General features: G+C 38.8%; 1 protein-coding gene across 4 annotated transcripts in view; it reads left to right on the top strand.

Moving 5' to 3' along the window:
- Positions 1 to 14,988, top strand: part of LOC127437755 (dedicator of cytokinesis protein 4-like) — a 103,446-nt gene that overhangs the window by 28,295 nt on the left and 60,163 nt on the right. For 3 of the 4 annotated variants that reach the window (XR_007896599.1, XM_051692895.1, XM_051692896.1), the window contains exons 6-9: positions 1,206 to 1,354; positions 3,466 to 3,550; positions 11,146 to 11,297; positions 13,735 to 13,816. Coding sequence is in view for 2 of the 4 variants with exons in the window: in XM_051692895.1 (XP_051548855.1) it covers positions 1,206 to 1,354; positions 3,466 to 3,550; positions 11,146 to 11,297; positions 13,735 to 13,816 (468 nt within the window). In the remaining 2 variants the exon portion in view is untranslated. Of the gene's footprint in view, positions 1 to 1,205; positions 1,355 to 3,465; positions 3,551 to 11,145; positions 11,298 to 13,734; positions 13,817 to 14,988 lie in introns of those variants that run through there. The other variant, XM_051692898.1, reaches the window with a different exon arrangement.

Consider the following 14,988-nt stretch of genomic DNA (forward strand, 5'->3'; position numbering starts at 1 on the left):
AGAATGTTATGAAAATAAAAATGTTTTGGCTTTCTATAAACGCTGGCTGAATTTGATTCAGTTTGGGCAGTAGTTCCATGTGTTTGAAATGAGTGTTCTTAAAATGACTGAATAATCTTAACTCAAATACTTGGTGTAAAGGGTACCTATTTGAATTGGGTAAACCCAACAAAATTAGACGTCAAAGTAACTCAAACTAATTTCTTTTATTTCTTTATATACTAGCTAGTGACAGTGAATGTTAGCATGCTAAATACATGCTGGTGTAAATACATGTAAATACACTGATCAGCCACAACATTAAAACCTCCTGCCTAATATTGTGTAGGTCCCCCTCGTGCCGCCAAAACAGCGCCAACCCGCATCTCAGAATAGCATTCTGAGATGTTATTGATCTCAGTGATTTGAGACCGAGGCCCACTATTGGTCCGCTTGTTTGGTGCACACCAAGGTTCAGATAGCAGCGTTCACACTTGTTCAAATGAACCGCACTAACAGAGTAATCACACCAGAGTTCATTTTAATCGAACCAAACCTGCCAAGTGTACTCTTAATGTTGTGGCTGATCGGTGTACATGCTGTGTATTAAGAGTTCTCATCTTAAGCTCCACATTTCACCATAATGGTAACCCCCAAAAAATCCAACATAACAGAAACTCTTCTAAATCTCAAAATAACAGTAACAAGTATCCCCCCTACTTATTCTTAACTTGCACAAAAACATACAAAATAACACTTAATTTTAACATTTACTTTCCCTATTGAATCCTGTTCAAAGCATGCTGGGAACTAGAAATACCCTGCCCAGTTTCAGTTAACCAAACAAATTAATTTAATTTAAATTAATGTTGTCCAAACACAAATGAATTAAAGTAAACTATGTTTTTTTCATTTAAACAACTCAGTTAAATTAAGTTCACTTGATTTACATGCATTTTTTGAGTAATATGAACAAGGGTTCAATAGTGTAAGTTAATTGTTTTGAGTGTATTTACTCACCAAAGACAGTTTTTAACTCTTCATTTTGAACCCTTGATACTTTCTTGAAAAACAATGAGCTCTGAATGGTGTTGTTAGGTAAATGTTTGTTACAACTATATGACTTATATGATATGAGTTTGCAGATAATCTAATTTGATTTAAATAGAGAAATAGAAAATATTTGTCGCCCACTCGTTTTCTTTCGATCTGTGTTTCTCTCTCAGAGAAATGAAGGGGATCTGTTTCACAGACTGTGGCACGTGATGAATGAGATACTGGAGCTGCGGCAACAGGTTTTAGTTGGTCACCTCACCCACGACCGAATGAGCGACGTCAAACAGCACATCACAGCACGACTGGACTGGGGCAATGAGTGAGTTTGAAAGAACTGTTAAGGGCTGTTCAAACATGTTTTTATTTTTGTGTCAGTCCAGGCTGTTTTCCCATTGTTTTCCTATGTAAACACACAGTAGACTGAAGGCTTTGACTGTTGCACCGTGTCTCACTGTTTTATCAGTGTCTGCCACTGGAGCACTGCGTTTAAAAACAATTCATCATAATTTACAATTTAATTTCTAATTTTCTATCTATATAGATTGCTCTTTCCTTTACAGTGATGCATATTGTGACATGGGGCTTTTTCTGCAAATAATAACTTATATTTCAGCTGAAATACATTGCAAGAGTCGAGTTGACTACATTTATGGTACTTCTACGATGCTTTGTTTCCTTTTTTGGAGCTTCACAGCCCCTGATCACTCCCAACAGATTCCATATGATAGCATTCAGTTTGATTCTTTCATGCCTTTAGAGTTAAAGGGATAGTTCACCCCAAAATAAAAATTCTCTCATCATTTAATCACCCTCATGCCATCCCAGATGTGTAAGACTTTCTTTCTTCTGCAGAACACAAACAAAGATTTTTAGAAGAATATCTCAGCTGTGTAGGTCCATACAATACAAGTGAATGCTGATCAGTATTTTGAAGCTCCCAAAATGCACATAAAGGCAGCATAAAACTCCAGTGGTTTAATCCTTGTCTTCAGAAGTGATATTATAGGTGTGGGTGAGAAACAAATCAATATTTAAGTCATTTTTTTACTATAAATCTCCACTTTCACTTTCACATTCTTCTTCTTTTGTTTTTGACGTTTCGCATTCTTTGTGCATTTCACCACCTACTGGACAGGGCTGGTCAAAGGTGGAGATTTATACTATAAAAGGACTTAAATATTGATCTGGTTCTCACTCACACCTATCATATTGCTTCTGAAGGCATGGATTTAAACACTGGAGTGGTATTGATTACTTTTATGCTAACTTCTGTGATTTTTGGAGCTACAAAGTTCTGGCCACCATTGACTTGCATTGTATGGACCTACAGAGCTGAAATATTCTTCTAAAAATCTTCACTTTTGTTCTGCGGAAGAAAGAAAATCATACACATCTGGGATGACATGAGGGTGAGTGAGTGAGAGAATTTACATTTTTGGGTGAATTATTCCTTTAATTTAGCTTTCGTGTCTTTGCCACAGAACAGAACATTTTTTTTTTTTTTTTTCAGTGAATGCAAATTTATTCATTAAAACATTAAAAACAGTGGGCAGAACACAGTGGCAAAGACAGCGATGATAAACCACCATGCAAACGCTGGCCAATCTGTCAGTCATGTGCTCTAATGCCTATATGCTGTTTTTCTTTGGAAAAATAACTCACAGATGGTAGTAACGAGTGGGACGTGTTACGTATGCCTTTTTTGTCTCTCAATACGTAGTCGTTTTTGGACAGAATTGCAATGAAACATTATTTCTCACATTTGGTTCATGTTTTGTGCAGGTTACAGCTGATTGTTTGATAGTTGTTTGAGAACTGACTCTTCACTTTGCTCCACACCCCTTCGTAACTGTTTCTAGCTCAGACAAACTTTGCAGAACGTCCTATAGGAATCAGTTGGAACAGTGCGAATTCAGTAAAATGTGTTCACAAAGTGGTAAATATTTTATATTCTTTACAGTATGTAGGCAGGAATTAAGTAAAGCATTTTATACATTTTACCATATTGTAAGATAATTTCTGTAAAATTCCATTGAAAACTATCCAGCTGCACAAAACAAATGCAAAATTGGTCAATAACGTTTTTAAAGCAGGGCTCAAAGGGATAATTGACAGGATTCTGTCATCATTTACTCACCCTCATGTTGTTCCAAAGATGTTAGGCAGAATGCTAGCTGCAGTCACCATTCAATTTCATTACACCTTATTCTTTTTTCCATACAATGAAAGTGAATGGTGACTGAGGCTAGCATTCTGTCTAACATCATTGTGTTCCATGGAAGAAAGAAAGTCAAATGCATTTGGAACAACATGAGGGTGAGTAAAAGATGACAGTATTTTCATATCTATAGCTTTGTAAAATAATTGGGTCAGATTTGATGACACTGAGTAGAGTAGAATGCAAAAAGTGTGTGTCTTTGTGTGTTTCAGGCAGCTTGGTTTGGACCTGGTCCCCAGAAGGGACTTCGGCATGGTGGATCCCGATGAGATCAGCGTCACCGAGCTGTATCGACTGGTGGGTAGTCATACATTCTTGCTAACATACATCCATACAGACATACATAGATGCATGCATGCATTCCCGTTACCCATGAGTCACCTAACCTCCCTCTACTGTCCGTATTCATTGCTGTGTAACTATGGCAACTGCAGCCTGACCTGATGCCAAGGCTCTCTCTCTCGAATTGCCAGAGTGCCATGTCCTCTGTTTTAACAAAGACACACACACACACACACACACACATACACACCTCCAGTCAGATGTGCATAGAGAAATGATAGTAATTAAGGACAAGACAGAAGTGCTAAATGGTGCATTAACAGGCTGTTTGCAAACTGCAAAGACACTTCACGCATGCAGCTCTCTGCCCTTATAATTTGGCATTCTTGTAGCATCATTGGCACAATTGGTTGATTTCTCTCAAAGCCTCAATGGCAAAGTGCTTCACAGATCGTTGGAACAAATTGAGATGCAGATAGTGAATCTGTCATAGCCAGAATATGCAATATGCTCTTTCTGTCTCTCTCTCCTTCCTTACCTGACCACACATGTCCCAGTTTTCATTGGTCTTTGGGTGGAAGAGGTGTGGGGTAGGGGTTAAAAGATGTGGAAGGAACCAGAGCATGTGAGCGGAGCGGTGATAATTCCATCTGAGCAGAGAGCACCTTTTTGAAGATTCCATTCTGCTCACTCAGGCCGCTTAGTGGCGCTAGCTGAACCCAGAATGCGCAAATATTCCTTTTGGAGTTGTACGCGTCACATTGCCAGAAACTGTCAAAGCATATTTCCTTGAATCCTGACGAACACACATGCATCAAAACCAATAAACATGTATGATCATGCAGATCAGTGTGTCCTAATTTGCAAGTGCATCATTCTGCTTTCATGCTTCCATAGTATAATTGAGCATTTGATTGGTAGGAATTATCTGATTTAATCGACCACCTATTGCTTTCGATTTTTGCTTTGGGATAAAGTGGAACATAACTGCTGGTCAGTTTCCCAAAGCCAAATCCACAACTTAACGATTAGTGAAACGTAAAAAAACTGACTCTAGATTAGTGGTTGCAGATGACATCTCCCGATATCACTTGCTGCATTCATGCACAGAGAAACAAAAGCCATAAATGTTTGTACATTAGGAAAAAAAAAACTTTTCTTAAATGAAGGAAGTGTAATTCATAAATTAAACAATTAAAAAGGTCCAGATTAACTTTACGCTGTTTTAAAAATATCAAGGAAAACAAAGGGGGCACATGATTTTTACGGATATAATAATTATTATATAACTAACCACAGTCCTTTATATTGCAAACAATACTGACTAAAAACATTCACTGCTCTTTTCTGGATAACTTAATACACCCTTTACAACTGAACACGAAATTACTCGTTTTATTTAGAGACCTAAAATCTGATAGCATTAAATCAGTAACCTTTAATGTATCAAATCTACAGTAGCCTAATAATCATTCCGTGGAGACAACTGAAGAACAAATATGAATTTCACTTTTACCTGTAATATTTTTCCTGGTACCAGTCCATGTTTTCATTATTGCCATAAACAACTCAAACAAACTTTAAAGTTGAAAAGATTGTGTTTTTCTGGGTTGGTTGTGTCACTCAGATCCAGTTTAAACTGAAAAGCGCAAATTTGCGTGTATGTGAGTTTCCGTGCCAATGCACATATGTTTTATCACTTCTAGAGGCATGTTTGATGACTTGTTTAAAGTAAATGAAGGTAATTTAGAACATAATGTTTTTTTTTAAGGAATTTTATGAAGATGTTTAATGACATATGTGCTAACAGAGAAATATTTGACTGATTACAAATGATAACGAAGGTCTGGTAGACCCGATTATCTAACAGTCATTGTAAACCAGTCCAAAATAAACAGCGAGATTTTATATACTAAAACACAACAATTCAAGCACTTAATTTCAGATGTGTATGTTACTAAGCATTTGATTATAATAATTTAATAAATGTCGGCCTATAGCCTAGCCTATATTTCACCCAGAAGGGCACCTCAGCCCATGTGGGCAAAGGAGCAGTTGCTTGGGCCACTGTACTAGCTACCCCCCTGTGTACGTGTAAATTTACTACAGAGAAATTTGATATCGGTGTGGGATTTGAGCTAACTCTTTTTTTACTGGTGAGCATGAGCAGTAACCAACACACTAACGGCGAAATCGTAAGGATTTGTTGTAATTAACATTTTTTATTAATTCTTACAATAATAAAGAAAAGCAAAAATGTGTATATATATAATTTATATATATATATATATATATATATATATATATATATATATATATATATATATATTCACACTACCGGTCAAAGTTTTGAAACACTTTTTATTATAACTTTTTTTTCACATTTTAGAATAATAGTAATAAAAGTCATCAAAACTATGGAATAACATAAATGGAACTATGGGAATTATGTTGTGACTAAACAAAATCCAAAATAAATCAAAACTGTGTTATATTTTAGCATCTTCAAGTAGTCACCCTTTGCCTAGAATTTGCAGACATGTACTCAACATTTACATTTTCTCAACCAACTTCTTGAGGTATCATCCTGGGATACTTTTTAAACAGTACTGAAGGAGTTCCCATCTATGTTGGGCACTTATTGGATGCTTTTCTTTATTATTTGGTCCAAGTCATCAATTTCAAAAACATTTTTTTATTTTTAATTTTTTATTAAATTTTAGTTTTATAATGAAATAAATTAATATGGTGGCACAATTATATTTTTGTCTACAAAACTATATAATATATATATATATATATATATATATATATATATATATAATAATCATACTCAATTAAAACTATACTACTCTCTCCATGGCCCACCCCGAGAGCCCTCCAAAAACTCGAAATAATTGCCCCATTCCCCAACAAACAAAGCCAAGTTACCCCGTCTTCCAAATGACACCTCTTCAAAAGCCGCCACCCTCCCCATCTCCGTGCACCACTCCTGAAATGGGGGCGCACCAGCTGACCTACAACCCCTCAGAATAATGTGCCTGGCGATCATCACACTGGTCAGAACCCAATTCTCTATGTGACTATTCCCCACATCGATGACCGCCCCATCACCCAAAACACAGAGTCTGGGGCAAAACGAAACCCGAGTGCCCACCACATCACACACAAAACTCTGAAACTTCAACCAGAATTCCTTGATCTCAATACACCACCAAAAAACATAGGCCATGTATTCATCCTCCGATTGGCATCGCTAGCAGGTGGGTGTGTCTTTGAGACCAAGCCTGTACAATTTAGACGGGGTCCAATAAAATTTATGTAAAATCTTGAATTGCATAAGGCGCACCCTTGCATCTCTAGATGCAGACTTAATGTTTTTTTAGAATACTAGCCCATACTCCCTCCTCCAATGCCAAGTTCAAATCTTTCTTCCATAATCTCTTGATAGAAGTTAAAGCTCCGTACCCCAGACTCTGAATTAGCAGGGAGTAATACACTGATGCCTCATGACCTTTTCCAAAAGCAGTAATCACCATTCCCAGAGTATCTGCCACTTTAGGGGGGTGTATGCTACTCCCAAAAATAGTACAGGGCACGTGGCGCAGTTGTAAATACCTATAAAACTGAGATCTGGGAATCCCAAAATGTTGAACCAAATTTTCAAAAGATCTCAACACTCCACTCTCATATAGGTCACCGAGCATATTAACCTCCCTCACAATCCACTCAGCAGAAAGGGGACTTATTAATACAAAATTTTGGGTTCTGTCATATGCTCGAGGCAACATTTAAATAAATGTCCGAGTTAAACTCTTTGGATGCTTTTGTCCATACCGTGTGCAAATGCAAGATAACAGGGTGTAACTTAACTTCTCCGATTAGTTTTATAGAGAGGCTTTGCAATGGCGAAATAGGGGCAAGAACTTCCTGTTCAATACAAAATCAGGGAGGGGCTCTCCCAGGTGGAAGCGACCAATGAGCCAAATGTCTGAGACTGAATGCATAATAATAAAAAGAAATCTTGTGTAGGCCTAGCCCGCCTTTGTCAATCAGCCTATGTAACTTGTTGAAATGTAATCTGGCACACTTACCATTCCAAATAAAGGACTTCGCTATGCTATCAAATTGCTTGAAATAAGAGAGGGGGACATCTACAGGGAGAGATTGTAGCAGGTAGTTAATTTTTGATAACATTAACCTTCCCAATCATAGATAAATGTAATGAAGCCCACCTGCCCACATCGCTCGAAAACCTTTTTTATTAAGGGGTCAAAATTAACTCTTAACTAAATCAGACAAATTTGCTGTGAATAAAATGCCCAAATACTTAATGCCCTGTCTGGACCACTGGAAGGTGCCCGGCTGAAAATCTGTTACTTGGCAGTACGCTGTCAGAGCAAAACTTTGGATTTAGACCAATTTACTCTGTATCCTGAGAACTTAGAAAATAAATTAATAATTCTGTGGAGGCAAGGCATCGATCTAGAAGGGTCGGAGACGAATAATAAAATATCATCTGCGTAAAGCAAAAGCTTATGCGCCACACCTCCCGCCATCACCCCTGGTAAATCATCCTCCTTTCTTATTGCGGCTGCTAATGGTTCCAGGGCAAGACAGAACAATTATGGGGAAAGATCCTATCCAGAGTAAAATAATCTGAAATTAATCCAATTGTTTGTACCGCTGCTAACGGGTGTCTATAAAGTAACTTAATCCATCCAATAAACGTACTCACAAACCCATACATTTCCAAAATCTTAAAAAGATAATCCCATGCCTTTTCGGTGTCAAGTGAGATGGCAGCGACTTGAGTCTGATCATTCGCCACTGACCACATGATATTGATGAAACGCCTAATGTTATCAGAAGAGCTGTGGCCACGAATAAAACCCACCTGATCTAACTGTATAAGAGATGTCATAACATTACGTAATCGATTAGCCCAAATTTTTGACAATATTTTATTGTCTAACTGGATCAGGGAAATTGGACAGTAACTCTTACACTCAGCGGCAAAGCCATCTGGCCCTGGAGCCTTGCCTGTAGGCAAGGCCGTAATTACCTTGCAAAGACGTAGAACTATAGAGATCAAGATAGAATTCTTTAAAAGCATTGTTAATATCAATGGCCTAGGTAAAAATTTCACCACCAGCAGATTTCACTGAGGGAATGGTAGAAAAAGACTCTCTCTGCTTTTTATATCTAGCCAAAAGCTTCCGTGCTTTGTCCCCCAACTGAAGTATGACTATGTTATGAATAGCCAAAACTCCACCTTCCATGACAAAATAGTATTATATCTGTATTTCAATCGGGTCAATTCTCTGAGGCCATCAGACGACATTCGGCGCTTCAGCTCTGCCTCGGCACTTTTAATATTCCCTTCCAACTCCACGAGTTCTCATGCTTTGGATATTTTTGGTGAATGAGGCATACTGTATGATCTGACCTCTAAGAACTGCCTTAAGTGCCTCCCAAGCCATGCCCACAGAGGATACTGAGGACTAGTTGGTCTCCATATAAACATTTCAGCCTTTAACATTTGTTGGCAATCAGGATTTTGTAAAAGGGATACATTAAAGCGCCAGCTATATGATTTCATTTTCTCCATATGTGGCAACACCTCTAAACACACCAGGGCATGATCTGAGACTAAAATGTTTCCAATTGAGCAATCAACAACAGATGAAATGAGGGACTTAGATATATATTAAAAAATATATATTTTCTAGAATAACTCCTATGGACTGATGAAAAGAATGTATAGTCCCTACCCGATGGGTTCAAAAGTCTCCAAATATCTGTAAGACCAAGATTTTTACACATCCTGTGAAGCGTCAGTGTTGCTCTGGGGGGTTTACACACTTTGCTTCACTATGATTAAGGACTGAGTCCATCAATAAATTAAAGTCTCCTCCCAATATTATATCATGAGGGGTGCCAGCGGCCTGCAACATCCCTTCAAGATGTATAAAAAAGCCCTGATCATCAGCATTAGGTGTGTAAATATTAGCCAAAATCAACCTTTGCTCCTGAATTTATGCTAAAACAGTAATGACTCTTCCTAATTTATCTTTAATCAGTTTGAGACATTTGAATTGTAGATGTTTACTTATCAGTGTAATGACTCCCCTGCTCTAACTTGAGCCAGCACTAAAGAAAATATGTCCACCTCATATCTTCCCAAATTATTCAGCTTCCTGCGGGGAAAGATGCGTTTCTTGAAGAAACACTATATCATATTTCTTACGTTTAAGAAAAGAAATAACCTTCTTTTTATGGGGTGTCCCAACCCATTCACATTCCACGTGGACAGAGAAAATCCACCCATATTAACATTTGTCATTTTGACATATTAGAAAAATAGATTGTGTGTCAAAAATAAAATTATAAACACCACATTCAACCCCCGAACTTCCCCCGCAAAAAAAAAAAAAAAACAGAAAAAAGAAAAATGCGTGCATTAACCCTGCGCACGACAGCGCCAACCGGTATCCATCCCTCTAAACTCAAACAGACCATGTACGCCTAAGAGAACCCCCGTGTCAACTTTGCCGTCGGATTGCTCAAGACCGGTGATTCTATACAGATTTTGTGAGACAGAATTACACAGCAAAAATTGTCTATAAAACAAACTCCAGCCAATAAACGGAATAAACACAAAAAACATGTAGATTCATCTTAGCGGAACCAGAACAAAAAAAAAATCTTAAGGATTTGTACGACTTTTCTAAATTTGGCTAATTCGTATGATATCATTCGACTGCACTCGTATGAATTCATACGACTTTCACTACAGCCATTGGCGTCGCTGGACATCGTTTTCATTTAACACGTGACAGTTACTTGCTTCTGTCACACACAACAGCTTCCTATCATGTTTACACACTCTACTGATCGGTTATGTTTAGATGAAGGGTTTGGGTAAGGGCATAATATTTATAAGCATGTCCTTGACACCTCATGTGCGGAACTCGCGTTTACTTCCGCGTTACACATCCGGGCATTTGCACGTGATAAAATTGTACGAATTCAAATGAGCGAAATCGTACAAAATCATCCGAAATAGCCAACTCATAAAATATGTATTAATATATAATCAGGTTGCGTGAGTGGTTGAGCGGAGCGCACACGCATGGAGCGGGTTATTGAGCGGAGTGTCACACCACAGTGTTTGTGGTAATCAACAATATGATACAAATGCTGTCGATTGAGCATCACTTGTATTGAACCTGGAATATTCCTTTAACTCAAAATAATTTGCAACAACATTGTTCAATGAAACACATAATGTTTGGAAGTTTTTTTTTTACAGAAAATGAAGGTGTAAAAACAGACATACAGCAAGTTAAACAAACGTAAGATAATGACAACACAGCACTAGCCCGAAACTCTCACACTGGCATTGGGCAATCAGGTCATCCTTATTAAGGAGCCCTGGTATGATCGTATAATGCAGTGTTACTTTACTTGTGCTAAACTCTCTAGTCTGCTTAGCTAAATGTTGTTGTTTTGTGCTCGGGGACCATTTTTATTCAATCTTGCTGTTGAATAACTGTAATTTTGTGAATGTTTATCATTGTAATTATATTTTGGGTTCTTTTTAATAGATGGAGAGGCGTCATCGTAGACGCGAGCCTCCGCCACAGGCCAGCATGCACCACCTGTTCCTTCAGATGAAGAGCATGATGAGCTCAAACCTGGGGGAGGAGTTGGAGGTCTTCTTCTCTGTCTATGACAGCCGGGAAATGCAACCAATCAGGTGCCAACTCTGAACACAGCCTGCCAATCACAAGACTGTAATGGACTCAAGTAGGAAGAGTTCACCCATAAATTAAGATTCTGTCATAATTTACTCACCCTCATGTTGTTTCAAAGAAAGTAGACAGCAATTTATGCTCGGACCAATTGATTTGCATGCGATATTGCAAGTATTCTGAAGCCTTTCAATAGCTTTGCATGAGGAACACACCAGTATAGACCATTTCAAGAATGTAAACAAAAACAAAGGAATTAGCCAAATGTATTTCCGGATCCTTTCAACAAAGTCTCTTTTTCAAGGTAAGTCAGTCCACTCAGTGGCCATATTTGGAATGCTCTTGGGCAGTTTGGGCAGCTATTTTTCTATGCAAAGAAGCATCATGAAAGTGCAGCTCCCATCTACTTGCGTGGGGAAAGACCGAAATCTCCAAAACAGTTGGTCAAGATTACGATAAAAGAACATATTTCAAATAAGCAGTAAAATTTGACAGCACTGTGTGGCGGGTTGAACAAGAGATGGACACAGTGGGGTGGCGTCAGGCCTCGAAGAGACATTTCTTTAAAATGTCCAAAACAAAGGGGAATCTGAGGCCTTCACGGTGGAAAGGGCTATGTAAAGGAAGAGTAGTGAAGACAGGGGAAGGTCCAGTTGATAGTGGGCAGGGTCCCAGCAGCCACAACGCACTCCACTACTTGGTCCGAGGCGTGTGGGGTGGCAGCTTCACTCAAGTGGCCCAGCTTCCCTGGGCCTCGGCACTTGAGGGGAATAGCAGCCCGGCATCATGGCCCGTCGGCCGCGACGGCTGCTCCAATCCCCGGTGTCATATCTAACTTGTGCCAGGGTTCCGGGGTGTGGGTCCGGCGACACATCTGACTCGCACCGGACACTCCCCGCTCTGTTCCTGGACCTGCGAAGATGCCAGCAGGTGGAGACCTGTCTCCTGAGGAGAGTAGCACTCTGTGTTTAAAGGCAGCGATGATGATGAGGCTCTTCAGTGGGTTCAGGTGAGCCCCATCACGCGCCACCAAATGGGGAAAAGTCACCGCGGGCGATGGTATACACGGGAGGGGCATGTCGTTCCATCACAACTGGTATAATAAATTGTGCGTCTTTAACTTAGAATGCTTTAAAAAACGCAATTTTATACTTTTATACGTTTTGTATACGCGTTCTCAAGTTGATTGACAGGCGATTTCTGTATCTAAAAGGTGATTGGCTAATTTACCTGTAAGGCGGGACTTCCTTTCTACATCCGTTGACCGTTGGCTGCCGTTGGGTGTTCCAATTTCTCCCATTCATTTTAACAGATGTGGCCCGTCTCTGCTAAATAGTCTATGTTTTGACAAGCAGGAAATGTTCATGGAACAATGACTTCACTGACCAACAAACAGTCCTTGGAATGGTCTATTAAAAGTGGTTTTACATGGAAATTCTTCCACTACACCATTGCTTTCAAGTCACATTTCATCAGTGGCGATTGGTGATGAAATGTGCGAGAGAACCTATGATGTTTGGCATCGCTGATGTCCAACCGTCTGTATTTAATGGTCTCTTTTGAGACCTAGACAGTATAGATTGGATGACTAACCCGAACGTTCAGCAGAAAGAAAGATTAAAATATGTTTTTGGAATGACATGAGACAGAATTTTCATTTTTGGGTGAAGAGGGGTGGCTTGGTGTAAACTAGTCATTAAAGATCTGGTCTAAAGGTTTCAGGTTCAAATGCAACTAGGGGTGATCCATGAACTGTCACTTATCTCGTACTTCAACTGAAATCATCCAAAATATGCTCATGCGTAGATTTGGCCAGATACAGATTTCATGAATTGTGAATCGCTAAATTCCTTTCAGCTGTCTGAAATTTGTCTCCAAGGCCCTTTAAGTCATCCATCAGCATGTGCACCTTGAGTACAGTATGCGTATGATGCTATCACACTATTACGTAAATTTTACCACCAGAGGGGACTAATATCTGTGAATCAATTCTGGTTCAACGTCAATGCATCTCATTACAGCAACTCTGCCATTCCACATACAGTGCATCAGCCGGAGGGATGCTTTAATTTCACGTGCATGATAGAACTATGGCCTTGATGTGTTTGCTGAATTTTTCATTGCTTTCTGTCTCTTTTTCTCTCTCGTCGCTGATGTTAGGAGGTGTACTGTTCAAACCCCCCTTCTGATTGTAAATTATTCAGAGCGAGTGACGCCCCAGGGCACTTAGTGAAAGTGAAGGAGGGAGACAAGGAGATACTGAGCCGCAATGGGCCTCTCCTTGTAATTACCGAGCACAAGTGTCGGAGGAGACTCACTAACACATGCACTTGTGAACACACACGTGCACACGCTCACGCTCAAACCAGTGCTCCTGTGTTAACTCATGCTTCACGGCATGCCTGGGGTGAACCTGACTGATTTTGTCTCTCTCTCTTTCAGCGAGAGGTTCTTTGTGCGCCTCAATAAGCAAGGGCTACCCAAGTCCCCTGAGAAGACTGAGAGGCAGTGTACACTCTTTGTTGTAAGTATGTACTTTTTCAGGGTGCACCAAGGGCGTGTCCTTGATCTTTTGTCTTCAGGGCCGTTTCGTCCTTGAATGGATCTGGTGCTGTTGTTGATAAATATTTGAGAGATGTGTTGGAAACCACAGCCTTGACTGAACATTATTTCTGAAATGAAAGGATGTAGTTTGAGTTTCATTGGGAACGGCAAAGTCCAAGCTTTTGTTTTGCGAACTTTTATATATATCCAAGTCTCATGGCAAGTTGTAATAATAGTATGAGATGGCAAAATCATAGGAATTGTTTGTAAAAAAAAAAACTCACGGTATTTATTCCCATAGAGAAAAATAAATGAACCAATGAGTAATGTTAAGGCAATCTTTCCTAAGTTTAACCCCAAACTTGAACCTAACCATGATTTTAATAGGAAAATAACTTTTGTGTACCACAGAAGAAAGAAAACATTGGGTTTGGAATAAAACGAGGGAAGCATATAACAGGTTATTGACGTAAATCAGTCATTTGTATTGTATAAATTAATATGGAGTGAGTAAACAAATTTGTTCACAAACATTTCCTTTCTTAAAATAATATGTTGGGCAGGAGGTTTACTGAAAATCGAGACCTGTATTGTATCGATTTGAAATTTATTGGTCTCTATGGGAATAAAAGTCATACTTTGTCATATAAGCAAAGTCATAGGATATCTTAAGATTTCGCCATTCCATACAAATCACGTACGAGCTGTGAGTTGTAAATAGCTAGATATTTACCACGTTAGAATTTATTGTTTAAATAGAAATAAACGGTAATACTCAAGGGTTCCCACAATCATGGAAAATCTGGAAATATCAGGGAATTTTTAAAATTGCATTGTCCAGGCCTCAAAAAATCATGGAAACTGATAAAACCTTAAAAGTAAATAAGTGAATATATGTTTTTCTATGTATGTTCTGCTCTAAATATTGCTCTTGTTTTAGTGTAACTTGCTTGCAAGCCATAGTGATGCCTGATTTGTGAGTGAACTGCTCTTGAGTTGGTTCTTTTCAGTTAATCAGTCTGAAATGGCTCATAAATTGGTTCATGAAGTGATTCATTAGCAAATCTGTCTGAATTGAAATTATTTTCTTATTCAGTAATCACATGACTGTATGAGTAATGTTTAGTACATGGAATGCAGCAAATGTTGTGC

The sequence above is a fragment of the Myxocyprinus asiaticus genome, chromosome 48 (genome assembly GCF_019703515.2).
Source record: "Myxocyprinus asiaticus isolate MX2 ecotype Aquarium Trade chromosome 48, UBuf_Myxa_2, whole genome shotgun sequence".
Lineage (NCBI taxonomy): Eukaryota > Metazoa > Chordata > Actinopteri > Cypriniformes > Catostomidae > Myxocyprinus > Myxocyprinus asiaticus.